This window comes from Zophobas morio, unplaced genomic scaffold, assembly GCF_036711695.1.
Source record: "Zophobas morio isolate AGI-343-1 ecotype UQ-CSIRO unplaced genomic scaffold, CSIRO_AGI_Zmor_V1 ptg000012l, whole genome shotgun sequence".
NCBI lineage: Eukaryota > Metazoa > Arthropoda > Insecta > Coleoptera > Tenebrionidae > Zophobas > Zophobas morio.
This window is the reverse complement of record NW_026972117.1, coordinates 23,370,571-23,388,157: the sequence shown is the minus strand read 5'-3', so window position 1 is coordinate 23,388,157 and position 17,587 is coordinate 23,370,571. Positions and strand designations below refer to the sequence as shown.

At 32.1% G+C, this 17,587-nt stretch overlaps 1 protein-coding gene across 1 annotated transcript; it reads right to left on the bottom strand.

Annotated features, from left to right (window-relative positions):
• Window positions 1-4,576: 4,576 nt before the first annotated feature.
• LOC135128040 (rhythmically expressed gene 2 protein-like) lies at window positions 4,577-13,963 on the bottom strand. Its single transcript, XM_064054843.1, has 2 exons — window positions 13,577-13,963; window positions 4,577-5,565 (listed from the first exon to the last, which is right to left on the bottom strand). Exons 1-2 carry the CDS (start codon window positions 13,823-13,825, stop codon window positions 5,038-5,040), a joined length of 777 nt encoding a protein of 258 aa, XP_063910913.1. The 5' UTR covers window positions 13,826-13,963; the 3' UTR covers window positions 4,577-5,037.
• Window positions 13,964-17,587: the final 3,624 nt, after the last annotated feature.

Below are 17,587 nucleotides of genomic sequence, written 5' to 3'. Positions count from 1 at the left end.
ACGGCTGTCATTGATCGTGTTTTTTACTGCTCTCTTGGTTTAGAAAATAGGAGTATAAAATTCACTAGTTATTAAGTTATTAAAAGTATTTACAATTAAGAGAAGTCACGTTTTTAAGAACTATAAAAAATTGTTCTTCAATGATCGGGAAATATGAAATTATGTCAAGTTTCACAATATTGTTACGTTGTAGAGATATTTAAAATCGGCATGGGTAAAACTCAACAATTTATTTCTTAGTAACTCAAATTTACACAGCGATTATGTACAGAAGAATTCCGACTCGACTGGAATGGATTTGACTAGACTCTACTTCATTGTCTGGACTACACTCGTTGACTGCATAATCTCGTTCCCGAAGATGGCCTCTATTTAAATTCATACTTCCCTTCTAGATGTTTCGCAATCGAGGTATTTCTGGAATACCCATTGCGACTTCCGCTTCCAGGCTTTTCTTTAGCGAACGCCCCCCGGCCGCCGTCACCGCCGTGAATTTGTCATTCTGCTTAACACATGCTACTTAATATTCTTCTAGCTTAAGTATAATTGTAAAATTTTTATGGTCTTTTCTTTCTCTGTTCAAACGGGGTCCGACTTTTCTAATTTGGCCCATGTTTTTTCATTCTGAGTTATTTACGTTTCCTCCACCGTTTTGAATGCACAATTTTTACTCTTGAAGTACTTTATCGGTTTCTGCCAAAAATTTTGCCAAAACCTCAAATTCGGCAAATTTTCCATATACCACCTTTTGAAATGACCTTTTTTTTGAGAATTTTCGAAAATTACCCAAACAAATCCACTTACAGAAGCCATTTTCGGCAAGATTTCGTGCAAGGTTCTACCCATTTTAAGATGAAATTTGGACATTTTGGAATCGAAAATTTCGAAAAATTTTGTCTGAGACCATTAAAAAGCCATGTTTTTCGAATTACCTCCTCGAAATCTCCATCCCAGAATTTATTGTGGATTTTTAGCTTTATGTACTTGCAGAAATCATTTTCGGTAACATTTCGTTGAAAATTGCAACCACTTTTCCAGAATTTTCAAAATTAAATAGGTGTGGTTATTTTGGAATATTTAAAAAAAATTGATTTTGAAACTGAAATTTTCGAAAACTTGGTTTGGAACCATCAACAGGTTGTTTTCTCTTCTGTTCGAATCATCTCATCGATATAAGAGGAACGGGGATATACATAGCGTAAAATTTCATTTTTGAAAGTCATCTAAAAATTTTCAAAAAAATTCAAGGTGTTGATTCCAAAAATATATCGTTTTTGGGGTTAAGGAGCAATACTTTCGAAATACTCTGCTCACCCTCTTCATTCTAGTGTCTTCAATTAATATTGTTCAGCCTTATAATACTAACCCCACCCACCCGCCCTCTATTTTCTTAAAATGATCTTGAATCAGGATAAAAGATTCGTTCCTGATTTTTTAACTAGAGATAATCAGAACAAAAATCTACTTATAACGTAATTCTTTCTAATTTATTAGTCATCAGTTTCATCAGTATTTGTCGTACTTCTTCTACTTTTAGTTAACTATGTCGCAATTTTTTTATTTCCTCTGATCATCTAAAGATCTAAATATTCTATCTTTGTATTCTAATCAAAACTAATACTAATCTTCCCAGGTTACCATTTTGGATCTTTTATGTCCCTTTTTTCTTTAATTTCTTCAAAAAATATTTTAATCTTCTAAATGATCGTATTCCAGAATAAAAATTCCATTGCGAATTTTTTCCCTAAGAATATCCACTACAATTTTTTTTATACTTTGAAATTCACTTCTTCTAACTTCTTAGTTACCAATTTCGTCAGTAATTATCGTGGTCTTTTAATTTATTTCATCATTTTTTACACTTTTCTGTATCATTCTTCTTTTAATTTATCATAAATTTCACTTAATTTTGTTATTCTTTTTTCATTTCTTCTGTTCTTCTAATTGATCTTCTTCTAAACTGTCTTATCTTAGCAAGAACTAGCCCCACCCACCCACCCACCCTCTTTTTATTCTAACGACTAATTTGATTTCTGTTCAATGAGATCATTGATTTCATTCAGATCGGATAAAAGGAGACAGGGTGGGTGGGCGGAGTTATTTATATTCTTCTGTCGAGTGGCAGTGGAAACTAATAGAATATAGGATGTGAAAAAAAAATAAGAAGCGTTAATCGTAACCGAAAATAGTTGAAGAATGGACGAAAATGTCAAAAGTGCTAAAATCAGTATTAGCTTATCAAGTACTCACTCCTCCACCTGTCCTATATTTTCTCAGACGGTATACCATTTTGTCAAAATTAGTCTTATCTTAACAAGTACTAGCCCCGCCCACCCGCCCTTTATTTTCTTAAAGGGTATGTCTTTCACTAATATCAGTCTTGTCTTAACAAGTGAAGAAGTACCTAAAGCACGCCTGTGGTATTTGTATTTCAGAACAATTAAAACGATAACATACCTTCCAAGAAAATATAGGGTGGGTGGGCGGGGCTAGTACTTGCCCAGATAAAACTGCTTTTGGCCAAGGGCCTACACTCCTACTCTCCTATTTTCGTGATATTATAAGTTTCATAACCAAAGTTAGGCATAGCCGAAGTTACGGGGAATCAATCAGACAAATATTAAATACGACGGCGCGACGTCAAGCGATAAATTTGGCTGGCCGACTGTGCACTCTCATCCTCAGTGGTATTTGTTGCAGTTCAGGATTTATTTGATCAAGATCATCACGAAAATTGTGATGTTGAACAGTCATTTTTAATTTTTAAAGCAATTTTAACATCTAGGGGAACTCGTATAACTGAGGAAAACCTAGAAAAAGTGGTCATTCTTATTAGAAATTCCCGAAGTTGTAGGCCACTACTGCAATAGCGCTGGCGATCGGACGGCAATGAGGATCACTTCCGCTATGCCGAAGACTGTTCATAATTTATACCTTTCTAAGTTAGTTCCTATAAAAAATTCGAATTAAGATATTGCGTGAAAGCAACAGGAAAATATGTAGTTTAAATTATTATTAAATGCTGTGGCTGCCAAATAAGATTTCATATGTTTGAACTTATGTCATCTCATACTATTTATGCTATATCTCGTACTGGGCGCCATAATTGTTCGGGGACTTCAATATAACTTCACTACTATTACTAATCCAATTATACCCAACTACATGTAGTGGTTGGTCATCTCACTCATTGTTAGAAGTTATAGCACTCTATCAGTGTAGATAGAGTAATATGTGTTTTAGCATACACCTGTGTTAGGTTAATTAATAATTTCCTTCTATGCTTAAGTATATACTGTGGAATTTCTTTTTACTTTATTTGTGTATTATGAATATTATGCATTTTTCAGTATAAAACTGTGTAAAACTATTTTTTATTTAATATTTGTTGATGGATCCTAAACTATTTCGATTACTTTAACATGAACTAGTTGTTATTTAAAATTAATTAAAATTTCTCATACAGACGGAACACTTGGTAAATGTATTGTTTATTTAAAAACTGTGGGATTTCAGTCTTAATTATTATTAATATTCAAAGTCTTGAAGGTAAGCGAAGAAAAATGTTGCTGCCTCGGTGGGAATCGAACCACACGTTCCCCGCTTGCCGAGCAGGTATCCTGACCACTAGACAATGAGGCCGCTTATCTTTCTCCACTTACCAACGTGTTATTGTGCCGCCACAGTCTCTAAACTGCAGTTACCTGTCACAGTTTTGAACACTTATTATTAAATAAATATAACTAAAACTAAAATAAGATAATGTTGCGTAAATAAATTATTAAAAAAAAAACACAATCTCTTCCAACACTCCTGGCCACTAAAGAAATTTTAAAAAATCTCCTCTATATTTTACAGATGCTCTATACTATACAATTCTAGTCATAGGTTGTATGTGTGTTGTTTTCATTTTTAGGTACATAAGGAAATATTTTTACCAGGGGAAAACAGTCAGTGAGTAACATAGACCCATATTTTCGAACGCGTAGGGAAGTATGTGAAGTAGGTACCCTCGAGATAGGGTACAGGGGGAATGGAATGCAGGTAGTTTTTAAAAAGGGGTCTCTTGGTAATTTATTTTGTGCTGTTAGACAAACGATGTTTTAAAAAAATGGTAAGTTAAATTTAGTTGCCCTTCACGGACGTAATTAAATATTAATGATTTTTTAATCTGAAATGTTGTGAAGTTTCGACGATGTCGTCAACACGTCGTGTCAAATTTTATTGTACTGCAAAAACAAGTTACTTAAAAATATTGCAATATGTTATTTTTTCAATTGTAACAAATCTTTTGTGCAATTTACTTGAAAGACTCAGAAGTACAATGACCTGAGCACGTGCACTTCCCTTATCATCTCTTTATTTTTCATTTATCCTCGGTCGGATTTCCCCTGCTTTGTCAAGGGACCAATAAATTTAATTTTGACAAAAAGCACGGGCAGTGCGACAATGTTTTTGTCTCAAGTTGAAAATTGTACATAAAAATTTCTTGCGGAAAAAGGGAGTTTATTATACACATAACAATATAAATTCTGTGTTTTATTAACAATAAACAAAAACACTTTAAGTGTCACGCTAATTTTAAATAAAATCTAAATAAAACATTTTCTGTTGGAGCATCTTGATCAAAGATGTTCTACAAAATTTCCTTTTTATTTTAGATAAAAAAAATAAATAAATATATAAACAGTCTACAATGTCTTTGTCTGACACAAAAAATGTACTTATAAGATAAACTTTATCACGTTATTGCAAAACTAACACAAAACAATAAAATAAAATAAAAATGTAACTAATAATCACTTTTATAATATACACAGTGAACCATATGTGACTGCCTGAATGCTATTATAAATGTAAAAAGTTCTGTTAACTTGTCATATAACGTACAGCTGCAGCCTTATCGAATTTACAGGTTTTTGCAAATAAGTAGCCCATCGTACATACATATATGTAACAAAATTCCTTAAAAATATTGCATATGTTTAACAGATTCTGAGGTCGATTAAAACATAATGATTTTCGACCTCACCGTTTCTAAAACGATTGAGCAGTCAATTTTTCACTATTATTTTCCAAAAAATATCTATGCAAGTCATATAAACTCGAAAAAACAAAACTAGGGTCGATATCCGGGTACTTTTCCTTGACTTTTCTCATACTAATGTCATGTATAAGCACCGCATTCCATCCACTATTTCTAGCTCCTACGAAATCTAGAAGTACTGTGTTGCCGACATGAAGGCAGTCTTCAGGCTTAATTCCTTCAACTTTTGACATTTCCATGGCCTTTTCAAAAATTTCACTGTTGGGTTTGTCTACTCCGAGCTCGTACGAACCGGCAACAAACTTAAAGTAATGGCGCAATTTAGTGTTGATCAAGGTCGCTTCTAGCCTCGGATCAAAGTTGGAGATGACTCCCATGGGTATACCCCGGTTCCTCAAGTAGGACAAGAGTCCTAAAGCTCCGTAGCTCTGCTGCCAGCACATGGAAGTCTCGTAGAGGCGAATGAGATGAGACGCGACGGAATCCAGCTTCTTGTCGTCAAGGTCGATCTTGGAATCCTTAAAAAAAATAAGTATTTGTGTAAAATTTTGTGTTATTATACTTAGTTTTCATTGGCAGGGGATTATAACCAACAAAACAACTACTGAACTAATAAACGTATATCTCATGTTATCTATTGTTTTATATGTTTTTGCGAATTATGTTCTTACAGATTCACCCAATCAGTCTACTTTTTTTAGAAAGTCCAATACCTTTATTGTTTTATTATTTCGTTTATGCGTGTTTTATCTTATAAGAATCATTGGCATACTTATAAACTGTTTTTGTTGGTAAATATGTAATTAATTGATTAAATATAATTATGTTATACTATTCAAACATCTGATACAATAAATATGCACGGGTAATATGTCGGGCATTACCAAACTGCGCCGATCGTTTTAACAATTATTGTACATAATAGAAAATAATTGGATTAACTTTCCTGAATTATAATAGATTTGTGTATTGTCCACATGTGAATAGTGTTTATAACTGTTTGAATGAATTATTATTATGTTGAGGTCCCTTTTGTATTGTTTCATTAGTAAACGCTATCAACAATTTTGGTTAATTTGGCGAATTTTTTGTTTAGAAACACGGTTGGTTATTTTATTTATATATTTGTTACACTACAATAATCAATAATAAGTGTAAAGGCAGTTGATCTGTTGAAGTTTGCCGTAGACAGTTAATCAAACAAAGTCGTTTCAATGTATTGTTCGATATGCTTAAAACTGCATATACTTAGTTGTGTTAATAACAATGGGAGCTTGGATTAAGTGCTAAAGCGTATTTACTGAACGTACGTTCATAAACAAAAAATTAAAAAAAAAAAATGTCAAGAAACTTCAACAAGTTTTTGCAAGAATCGACCGAAAATTGATTAAACGTTGTTTTTAAAAACATCCTGTGTGAATTATATATAAAAAAAAGTCAATCAAAAATAAAAAATGCCGCATTTTGGGACACAAAGTTCACAGGGCACTGAATGCAAGAAATATTTATGAAAGCCCTGTACTATAAAACGCTGTACAAGCCATTTTGGAGATAATCAATAAAATGAATTACCTAAATTTTGAAGGGGATTGACAAACATATTAATTAATGTTCTGTTATCCTTAAATCCTACCTAGATTTGTAAAAGTTTGTTATGTATTTAATTTAGATAAATTGCAAAATTTTATTTTTCAAACTAAGTTTTTACAATTTGTTAAAATAGGCAAAAGATGTTAAACCTCAAATAAAGAAGTATGTTATGCCCAGACTTCAAGTGAAATTTACTTAGTAGGAGTAATTATCTCAGATAACGTTATTTCTTGCAAGACATAAAAAGGTCAAACATATGTACATGTATAACTATAGTTACGTTGAGCCGCTTCGAGGGTTTTCTAGGCCCGTCGCGACATCCGCTTCCAGGCTTTCCTTTAGCGAACGCCGCGTCGCCCGGCCAATGAGTCATACTACATACTAGAAGACCCATAGGCGTCGTACCGAGGCGGCGTATGGTTTATTTCGTAGCACTATATTGAGATCACTTTGAGAATATAAATTAGAAAACGTTTCATATTTTACGAGTATACTGCTTGGACTTTAGACACACATTTACATTCATATTTATGTACAACTCTTAATAAACATATTTTCCAAGTTGGATCAACAGTAACAGTGAACTCAACTTAAGATTCATTTTTCACAAATCTTGACATCTAGCAAAATTTTTAGTGTTACATTGAAGCTCAGTAAAATAAACTTAGTACTCAATTTCACAGTGATATAGGTCTATTTTTTTTTTGTACAAATAAAGAATATGCGGATAAAAAATAAATTAAGTGGATATCAATATTTAGTGTATTGATTTAAGTATTCTACAAAAATAATTTTGAATTGTGGAAACTGAAAAAAAATGAGTTCAGGTAGTGATTCTTCAGAAATGATACTACAACAATTTTGGTTTTAACTGTTAAATTTTAACTTAAATATTTCTAAATCTATGAATTCGTCACTGAAATTCACATAAGATCGTAAATATTTAGTTTATTTGTACGTTTACATGCATAAGTATATCGCTAATTTTCTTTTTTTTTTGATAAGGGAGGAACAAAAAAAGCTAGTAATAAAGAACTCACATATCAAGTGTAATTTTGCAACCCTTTTCAAATTTGGAGAAAAAATAAAAAAATTGGAAAACGGGGGTCACAAACGGATAAATCTTGATTGATGATTTACCGAATTTCCGAGAACCTTAAAACGTTTGCAAAATTTTATTCGGTGAAATTTCAAGTTAAATTGTAAGATATTGTTATACGATTTTGACTTTTATTTTCCAAATTTCTTGATGTCTGTGGTAAAAACACAAAACGGTTTCATAAATTACAAGTGCAGGAGTATGTTTTCTTATAAATTTTACGTAACATTTACTTCTTTAAAATTTGGTGATGACGTTATCCCATCGTCGGTGGGGGGATTAGACCTAGAAACTTTTCAAAATCAGTTACACTTCGACACGTTAATTGGGTTCTCAATTTTTTTGTTTTTGGATCATTTAGATTCTCAGAACACTTTTGTAAACCCGTTTATTGAGATGAGACAATTTGAAGTCATGTTTGAGTATTTCATTAGATTTTCTTTCACGTAACACTCAAACTATTTCAACGCTGAACATTACGGCCACAAGATAATATAAAATTTATTAGCATAATTTCATCCGTAGAGACAAAGTGATAGCGTTTTTACCATTTTGTGATTCTATAAAATTTACATACTTGTCTAAAGTGTTACTGCTATTACGGTCTATTTCAGAAATATTTTGCACATTTTATTATGCAGCAAAATAGAAGTCTAAGTAACAAACATCTATGTATATCAACAAGAAAGAATTATTAGTTACATTTTTTAATCGAGGGCATGTTCTAAAATCAAGAAATTATTCTAAAAATCCACGTTTTTTATACATAGTAACATTAGTTACAATTTTGTCTAAAAACTTTGTAATCGTTTTTTTAAGATATTCACAAAGAAATATCAATTGTTCCGAGTCCATCCGGCGATTGGTTACTTTCATTTTCTCGATGCGTCATCGAGGGTACGAAAAAATGGGTCCCTTGTCTGTCCCTCCGTCTGTCTGTCTGTCCGGTGTTTGGGTTAATTTTTGTAAGATATATAATCTTCGAAAGTATCGGACCGACTGTTGTCAAATTTGATATCTGCATTATGAATCTCATGTAGACGGTAAAACACTAACCAAACTTTGTCTACTCATCCCCACGAGCCATGCGTTGACGTAACCTCAAAATTGTAAATAGTAAATGGATTTTAAATTCTTTAAATAACATAGTCCTACACGTCTAGTTTATGAATCCGTGTTGAGTTCTTACCCGAAGCGTCCAGATTAAAAAAAAAAAAAAAATTAGACAGGTGTTCATTTTATCTGTTCGCACCTGAATATTTCTGCATAGGCAACCCATTTTACGTTTCATAAACAGCTTTGATTAATTTTTATCTTTAAATTATGGCAAATTATTTCTGTCAGCCAAATATTTTCAATTTTCTTTTGCTTTAAAATGTCTTCGAATTCTGAAGAAACAGACATGCTAATAATATTAGGAAAGTGTGACAAAAATTTTGATGCTGCTGTTCGTCTCTACGCCAGGCAATATCCCAATAGAAAAAGTCCCTCAAATCAAGCGTTTAGAAAACTTGAAAAAATTTTACGAGAATTTGGACAATTAAAAAAAATAAAGTTAGAAATCGAACTGTAACAACGCCGGATAATGAAACTGCTCTAATTGAAATTGTAGCAGAAAATCCCCACGTGACTCAAAGACAGATTGCAAGACAACTAAGTGGAGATTAGTTTGGGTTCGGTAGGATAGGACTTTGTGAAGATAGTGGAGGCAGGCATTTTGAACATTTATTGTAAATTCGTTTTCGTTGTAATCTAATCCATTAATTTTTTCAATTTTGTAATTATTTGGCATTGACATCTTTGTCATTTTTTTCTGTGATTGCTATGATTGCTTACTAAAAAAAAATAAATTGGACGAAGTCGTCTCTGGGGTGTATAATATGTTGCCTATGCAAAAATTGTGAGGAGTGTACAGATAAAATGAACACCCTGTCGATCCAGATATAATAGACAATTTAAAATTTACTCCAATATCCTCTGTCGATGTTGAAAGATCGTTTTCAATGTTAAAACATGATTGTGACAAGCGCGAAAACATTTAATAATCAATTCGTTTCATAAAAATTATAGCTAAAATACAAATACTGTGTAAGCAGCATTTTCTTACATACTTAATTTTGTTGTTATTTGAATTCTTAAATTGCAAATAAACGTTACAAGACCTGTACTTTAACAATAAACAATTAAAAATGTCATTTTGTTTTATTAGACATATTCAAATTAAGTATTGGCATATGCATGTTTTGTATATTTAGCTGTATATTTTTAATAAAGTGGTGCATATTTTGGCTAAAAATGTGTGCATATTATGCGCATATTTCTTCGATATTTTAATGCATACAATCCGAACCTTAGACTACTCACTTCTTCGTTTATTCTAAATTTACCTGCAATCACCAGTTTGTCATTAATTTTTAAATTCTCTAAAGTTAAACTGTTAATTTTTTCTTTTAAAAAGCAATAAATTTTAGCTGTACTTTCCGAAACACTCTATGTGCGCTAAGAATTGTTTTTCACAGGACACTAAATTTTGAATCTTGATATTTGTTTCAGTGTTTCTTTTGGATTCATAATTTTAACGACATTCATCGTTTGCCTTATTATTACAACGAATTAAACTGCAGTGCATTTTAAACAAATATTTTCTATTTGACTTTTTACTTAAAAAAATTGGTCTAAAGAGTTTAGACAGTACTTCCCTCGCTGTCGGAAACTTGACGACTGCATGCCTATTGTGTTTTTTTTCTCATTACATTTTTGTAGTGGGAATTAAAAAAAAATTGCGATGACGTCATCAACATTTTTGCAAGGACACGTATATCAGTTGGGATAGATGTAGTGTAATACTAAGAATAAAATTATTATATTCTCAAATTTTCGGGAAAATGAATTGGGTCGTTTTGAATATTGATTTGTAATAATCAATAAAATAACGAAACAATTTACTCACGTATACGTATCAGAGGCAACTGAAAATCGTGTATGTATAAACATTCTTAATTTAAGATGACAGGCGTAACAGCATACGTGAGAGTCAAACAGAGAAACTGTAAACAAAACGACCATCGGTTTTATTGCTTCGACTTCCGCTTATTATATAAAACATTGGGTTTTATTTTAATTCTTGACGGTGATTGGTTGATTCTAAACATGTCTATTTCACATTCGCGGAACCAAGTGAGCGCATAAAACAAATGCAGGTCTGTAATGTTAAAGTCGATGTAAATAAGCGTGCTACCCTTATGTTTCAACCGAGTTTTTCCTTTAACAAATTTTGTGTCTACCAAATTGGGTTGGTTGGGGTGTAATACTAATAATAAGTGTTGCCTTTAATTTAATCAATAAAATAAATTGACTTCATTAATTTTTTTGAACCACTTCTTAAGAAAATCTAAAAAATATGAATGGAATGATAAATCACAAGTACAAACTCATCATATTTTTTGCATTTTACCTTAGATAGGATTTATTCAGCAAAATTTAAGGGTGACGTCATCAATTTTTTTAGGAGGGATGAACAAATACATTTTGAACAAAAGTTTACCATGCTTATAATAACTTTAAAATATTCCCAAGATTTCAAAGCATTCTCTTTTGTAATTCCTGATTAAATCGATAAAATAAATTCACGCCTTCATTAATTTTTTTGAGTCACCCTGCATATGCAAATCCAAAAATATGAATGGAATGATAAATCACAAGTATACACTCATCATATTTTGTACATTTTAGATACGATTTATTCGGCAAACTTTTGAGCTGACGTCATCAGTTTTTTGTAGAAGATAACCAAATATATTTTGACTAAAAATTTATTATGCTCTTTATAACCTTAAAACATCTGCAAGATTTCAAAGCATTCGGTTTTGTAGTTCCTGATTAAATCAATAAAATAAATTTACGCATTCATTAATTTTTTTGAGTCACCCTGTATATGCAAATCGAAAAAAATTGAATGGAATGATAAATCACAAGAAGAGACTCACCATATTTTGTACATTTTAGATAGGATTTATTCAGCAAAATTTTGTGGTGACGTCATAAATTTTTTAGGGGGGACGACCAAATACGTTTTGATCAAAAATTTACCATGCTTATGATAATTTTAAAATATCTTCAAGATTTCGAAGCATTCGGTTTTGTAGTTCCTGAGTAAATCAGTAAAATAAATTTACGCTTTCATTTATTTTCTTGAATCACCCTGTATATGCAAATCCAAAAAATATGAATGGAGTGATAGATCACAAGTACAGACTGATCATATTTTGTACATTTTAGATATGATTTATTCGGCAAATTTTCGAGCTGACGTCATCAAGTTTTTGGAGGGGATAAGCAAATATATTTTGACTAAACATTTATTATGCTCTTTATAACCTTAAAACATCTGCAAGATGTCAGAGCATTCCGTTTTGTAGTTCCTGATTAAATCAATAAAATATATTTACGCATTCATTAATTTTTTTGAGTCACTCTGTATATGCAAATCCAAAAAATATGAATGGAGTGATAAATGACAAGTACAGGCTCATCATATTTTGTACATTTTAGATATGATTTATTCGGCAAAGTTTCGAGCTGACGTCATCAAGTTTTTGGAGAGGATAAGCAAATATATTTTGACTAAACATTTATTATGCTCTTTATGACTTTAAAACATCTGCAAGATTTCAGAGCATTCGGTTTTGTAGTTCCTGATTAAATCAATAAAATATATTTACGCATTCATTAATTTTTTTGAGTCACCCTGTATATGCAAATCCAAAAAATATGAATGGAGTACAGACTTATCATATTTTGTACATTTTAGATATGATTTATTCCACAAACTTTTGAGCTGACGTCAAGTTTTTGGAGGGGATAAGCAAATATTTTTTGACTAAAGATTTATGATGCTCTTTATAGCCTTAAAACATCTGCAACATTTCAAAGCATTCTGGTTAGCAGATTAAAAATTAAATTTCAAAATGTTGTTTTATAATTTTGATTTTTTTTCCAAAAATCTGGACGTTTCGGGTGAAAAGTCGATTCAGAGTTGTAAACTACATGTGTAGGACTATGTTATTTTATACAATTGAAAACCCATTTACTACGTACAATTTTGAAGTGACGTCATCGCATTAGTGGTGGGGATGATTAGACAAATTTTGGTTAGCGTTTTACCATCTACATGATATTCTTAATATAAGTACAAAATTTCACAACAATCGGTCGAGTACTTTCGGAGATTATCTGTCTAATAAAAATCCGGGACGGCAGACGGACAGACGGACGGACAGACGGACAGACGGACAGACAGACGGAAATGGGAGACCTATTTCTTCGTCTTCTAGGGGTCATGAAAGATCGAGAAAACGTAAAAGTAGAGAGTCGGCCGACGGACTCGATTACAATACTTCCTTTGCTTACGCTCGGGAAGTAAAAATGACAAATTACAAAAAATCGCATAGGCGGATAACTGCAGTTTTTTAGAAACAAACCCGTCGAAAGGAACGTTCATGATAAATTTAACAACTATGACATACACGTGTTACTGACAACCAGTCATACAACCCAGAATATTTTGATATTAAAATTTCATGCTATTAGTGACTTTTTTCAGAAATCTTTATAATCAAAAAGGTGTCAAATGCACGCTACGAGTGTCAAAATATTAAAATATGCAAGCGAAAAACGTAAACTATTGTTAGTTACTCAATTCCCACATATTTTAAAGAATTTAATTTACTTATTATCAATAATAATATAGAGACAAACTTTAAATATTTTGCGCTCCCTAAATCTTGCCTTTTTCACTATTACCTACATGACCACTAGTCGTAAATCTGAATCCAACAAACCTTAAAAGTGCCTTTAACAATCCGATTCCACCACATCTCCCAGCCCAGTCCTGTATTCCTGCCAAAATTGGGATGTTCGGCGTTCATTTTGTGCCAATGCGATTTAAAATTGGCGCTCAACGAGTGGCTGTCGACCAGGACGCCGTACATCGCGCCCACCTCCCCGTACTGCTTTCCCGGAGCCGACCGGAACTTCAATAAGGTGTCCGTCACATCGAAGGTTATCAAACGGAAACGTGAGATGTTCATTGTGTGGCACACTTTATCACAGATCCGGAACGACAGGGTTGTGCCGCGAGGAATTAATCGCACTGATCGCTGCGCTGCAGGCACGATTCGTATACATTGGACTGATAGAGCTGACTAAGCTCAAGGTTGTAGCAGGAGACACATCAGCGTCGCGAACATCGGGGCCAGACGGGCTAAATCTAATCTGTTTACAGCGTTTGAACTGTGATAACTGGGCAATTTTTGTTTTCGCGTTACAAGGTGATTGATTTATCGATTGTTTTGATTAAATGAGGGCAGTGTAAATGACAGTGATAGTTAAGTTTTTTGAAATTGGAAAAAATAACAATATTTTGTGGGTTTAATTCAAATACCCGCAACACTGAAAATTTCACTGTACTCGACGCTTTCACCTAGACTAAATTAAAAATTTGGTCCAAAGTTATTTAGTCCTTACTTAGTCCCTAAGGTAGAATTAAACAAATCCAGTCTCTTCGAAAAATTATAAAATTTGATTTTGCGACTTCTATTTTTTCCTATGGTTAAATTATACCCACAAGCAAAGAAGCATCCTATGTCTATATTGCAAGTGAGTTTCTCATAATAACTTTTATCACCACAGTGGAGAAACTATGACTACATCTTTCAAATTATACGTACAGAGATTGTGGACTTTAATAATACAAATGCACTAGTACACTTTAGAAAGAGACTATCGAGAATATGGCATTCTACTCGGGTACCTACCCTATCTACAAAGTACAAATAAACTATACTGAGCGTACACAAAGGCGTTTTTTAAAATTTGTATACTATCGTCAAAATTACAATTATTCATCAAGAGCTTAACACTAGTCGTTTCTACCTTCTAAATTCAACCCTGATTTTGACAAATCTCACAATCAAATTTTTACTTAGTTTATTTACGGGTCATATTATTTTCAAAAACTTAATTCTTTTATGCCGAGAATTAATTCCCTTCAGTAGCTTACATGTTATTGGATACTAGTACAAGTAATGTTTTGCGAAAGTCATCTGTCCTGTAAGCTCAGGAAGTATTGTAATAGGGTCGATCCGGTGAATTTTTCTCGACCTCTAAAATACGAAACAATAGTTTCCCCGTTTCCATCTGCCTGCCTGCCGTCTACCATTTCCCGTCTGTCGCCTGTGTCGGTTTTTACTAGAAAATTATATTTAAATTGTATAAAATAATATACTCCTAAACTTGTGGTTTATGAATACGTCTCGATTTTTAGCCTAGACCTTCAGATTTTTGGAAAAAATCATAATTGTGTAATATTTTAAAATATAATTTTGAAACTGAATATTCTGAAATCTTGCAACATTTTAAGATTATGGGAAGCATGGTAAACCTTTAATCAAAATTTATACGTTTCCTAAATTCATGCCGTTGTTTTTGTTTTGTCTAAATAGCGCAAGAAGAATTTTTTTGGGGTGATATTTAGTTGAATTCATATCAGCATGTTTGCATGTGCTATTCTTAATTTCGGTAATGAAGATTAATATTACGTTATAATTTTTACTTGCTGAGTGTAAACTAAGTCCATCAGGTGACTGGCCACTTTCATGTTTTCTCGACTTTTCATGGCCCCAAGAGTACAAAAATTTAGGTCCCCCGGTCCCGTCTGCCTGTTTGTCTTTTTGCCGTGTGAATGATCTGATCTTAACGTGGTAATTCGAAAAATATCACGATTTTATTGTATCAGAACAAGATTTTCGAAATATTCAGTTTGAAAAGCAAATTTTTTAAAATTAACATAGTTCAAATGACCATTCTGCAAAAACGGTAACATTTTTTTAAGAAATAAAGCCTAAAATTACTCCTATGGATTGACTCCTTTAAAAAATGTCTTCAGCTAATGTTTGAAGGTGGTCGAAAAATTATTATCAAAAGTTTCACAAGGTAGGTATTAAAAAATTGAGATTCTGGAAAAATAGCCTAAAAATTCATAAAAGATCTAGAATATAGATCTCGACGTGGTGATTTGAAAAATATAGCGTCCCTGACTAAAATTTTTGAAATATTCGGTCAGAACGTCAAATTTTTAAAAAAATTCTATAATTTCCCACATTTCAATTGGCAATTCTGGAAAAGTAGTTAGATTTTTCGACCAGATGAAGCCGACAGCAATTTCTGGGAAGCGAAATCTACACGAAAATGTCTTTCGCTAATTTTCGAAGGTGAGTGAAATGAGGTCAGCAAATTTTTGGTGAGAAGAGTAAGCTAAATTATGGTTAGCGCTTTATTATCCACATCATATCTAAAATCTCACAACTGTTAAATCAGTAGTTTCAAAGTATTAAAGTGTCAGTAGGCGACAGAAAGGAGATGACCTAAACGGGAGAACTACTTTCTTATATTCTAAGATTTACAAAACGTCGAGAAAACATGAAATTACAATACATATTATCTTATGCTCATGTAGGAAAAAATAAATTAAAACAAAAATACAAGTGAATATGTGGCAGTACAAGTAGCAACAATAAATTTAGGAAAATGTGCTATTCGATTAAAAAAAAAAATGTCAAACATGCATTATGAATCGATGTCAAGTTTTCACCCTAGAAATCCAGATCTTCTAAATTATGTAACAACATTACTACAATTTAACTTTGAAATTGGAAAACCAAATGCTCTAAAAACTTGCAAATGTTTTAAGTTTTCGTAAGCATGGTAAATCGATATAAAAATTTTTTCGTTTATGTCCCCCGTTATAATTTTGCCGAATGTGTGATTTAAGAATCCGTGAAAACAACCAGATTTTTGGGAAACATTCAAAATTGTATTTTACAATTTAACTTTTTAATTGCAAACCTGAATGCTCCGAAATCTTGCAAATAGTCTAAGGTTATAGGAAGTAAACGTTAATCAAAATGTATTTGTTTATGGTCTCCCCAAAAAATCATGGAGTCATCTTAACGAAAATCACAATTCTGCCGAATATATATTCTTTAAATTTGTCTGATTTATGAATCCGTGTTGAGTTTTTACTCCTGTCATCAAGATTTTTAGGAAAAAAAAGTCAAAATTGTATAGTTAACAATATTTTAAGGTTATTGGAAGCTTAGTAAATTGTTAATCAAAATTTATCAGTCATCTTATAATTTTGCAAAATATATATTCTTCAAATTTAGAGTGTTTTTGTGAAAAAATTAATCGTCTCCTCGTCGTTAAGAGAGACAAAATCAATCAATTTCATTTTCTTTTAACCACTGATGTTTATAATCTGAAGGTGCCAATAGTCGAAATTATTCGAAGTATAAACATAAACAGTCAAAATTAAGCATGTGCTGAGAAACTGAGAATATCTACATTTTCCCGTTGATTATCTGCTTTGAATATATTTCATATTATCCATACTTCTGTCGACCGCGCTCCCTTCGATTTGGGCCTGCGGGGGTGTTAATTACGCCAATGGTTTTACTTCTATAAGTTATCATAAAACCAAAATTAAAAAATTAAATTTTATAATTTTCTAAAGAAGCGGAATTTGTCGGACTATACTTCAAGGGCGGGGAAGTTCTGTCGAAATACTAATACAATAACTTTATATTAATTTATTTAACTTTATATACATATTTTGTGTAACTGGGTTTTCTTATTTTTTCAGAGCATTCGGGTTTGTAATTTTAAATTAAATTATAAAATATTGTTATCCAATTTTGTGAAAAATCTTCCGAACGTAAAAAATAAAGGCAGATTCATAAATCATAGGTATAACAAATTCCATCTACACGATATTGATAAAATACATTTAAAAT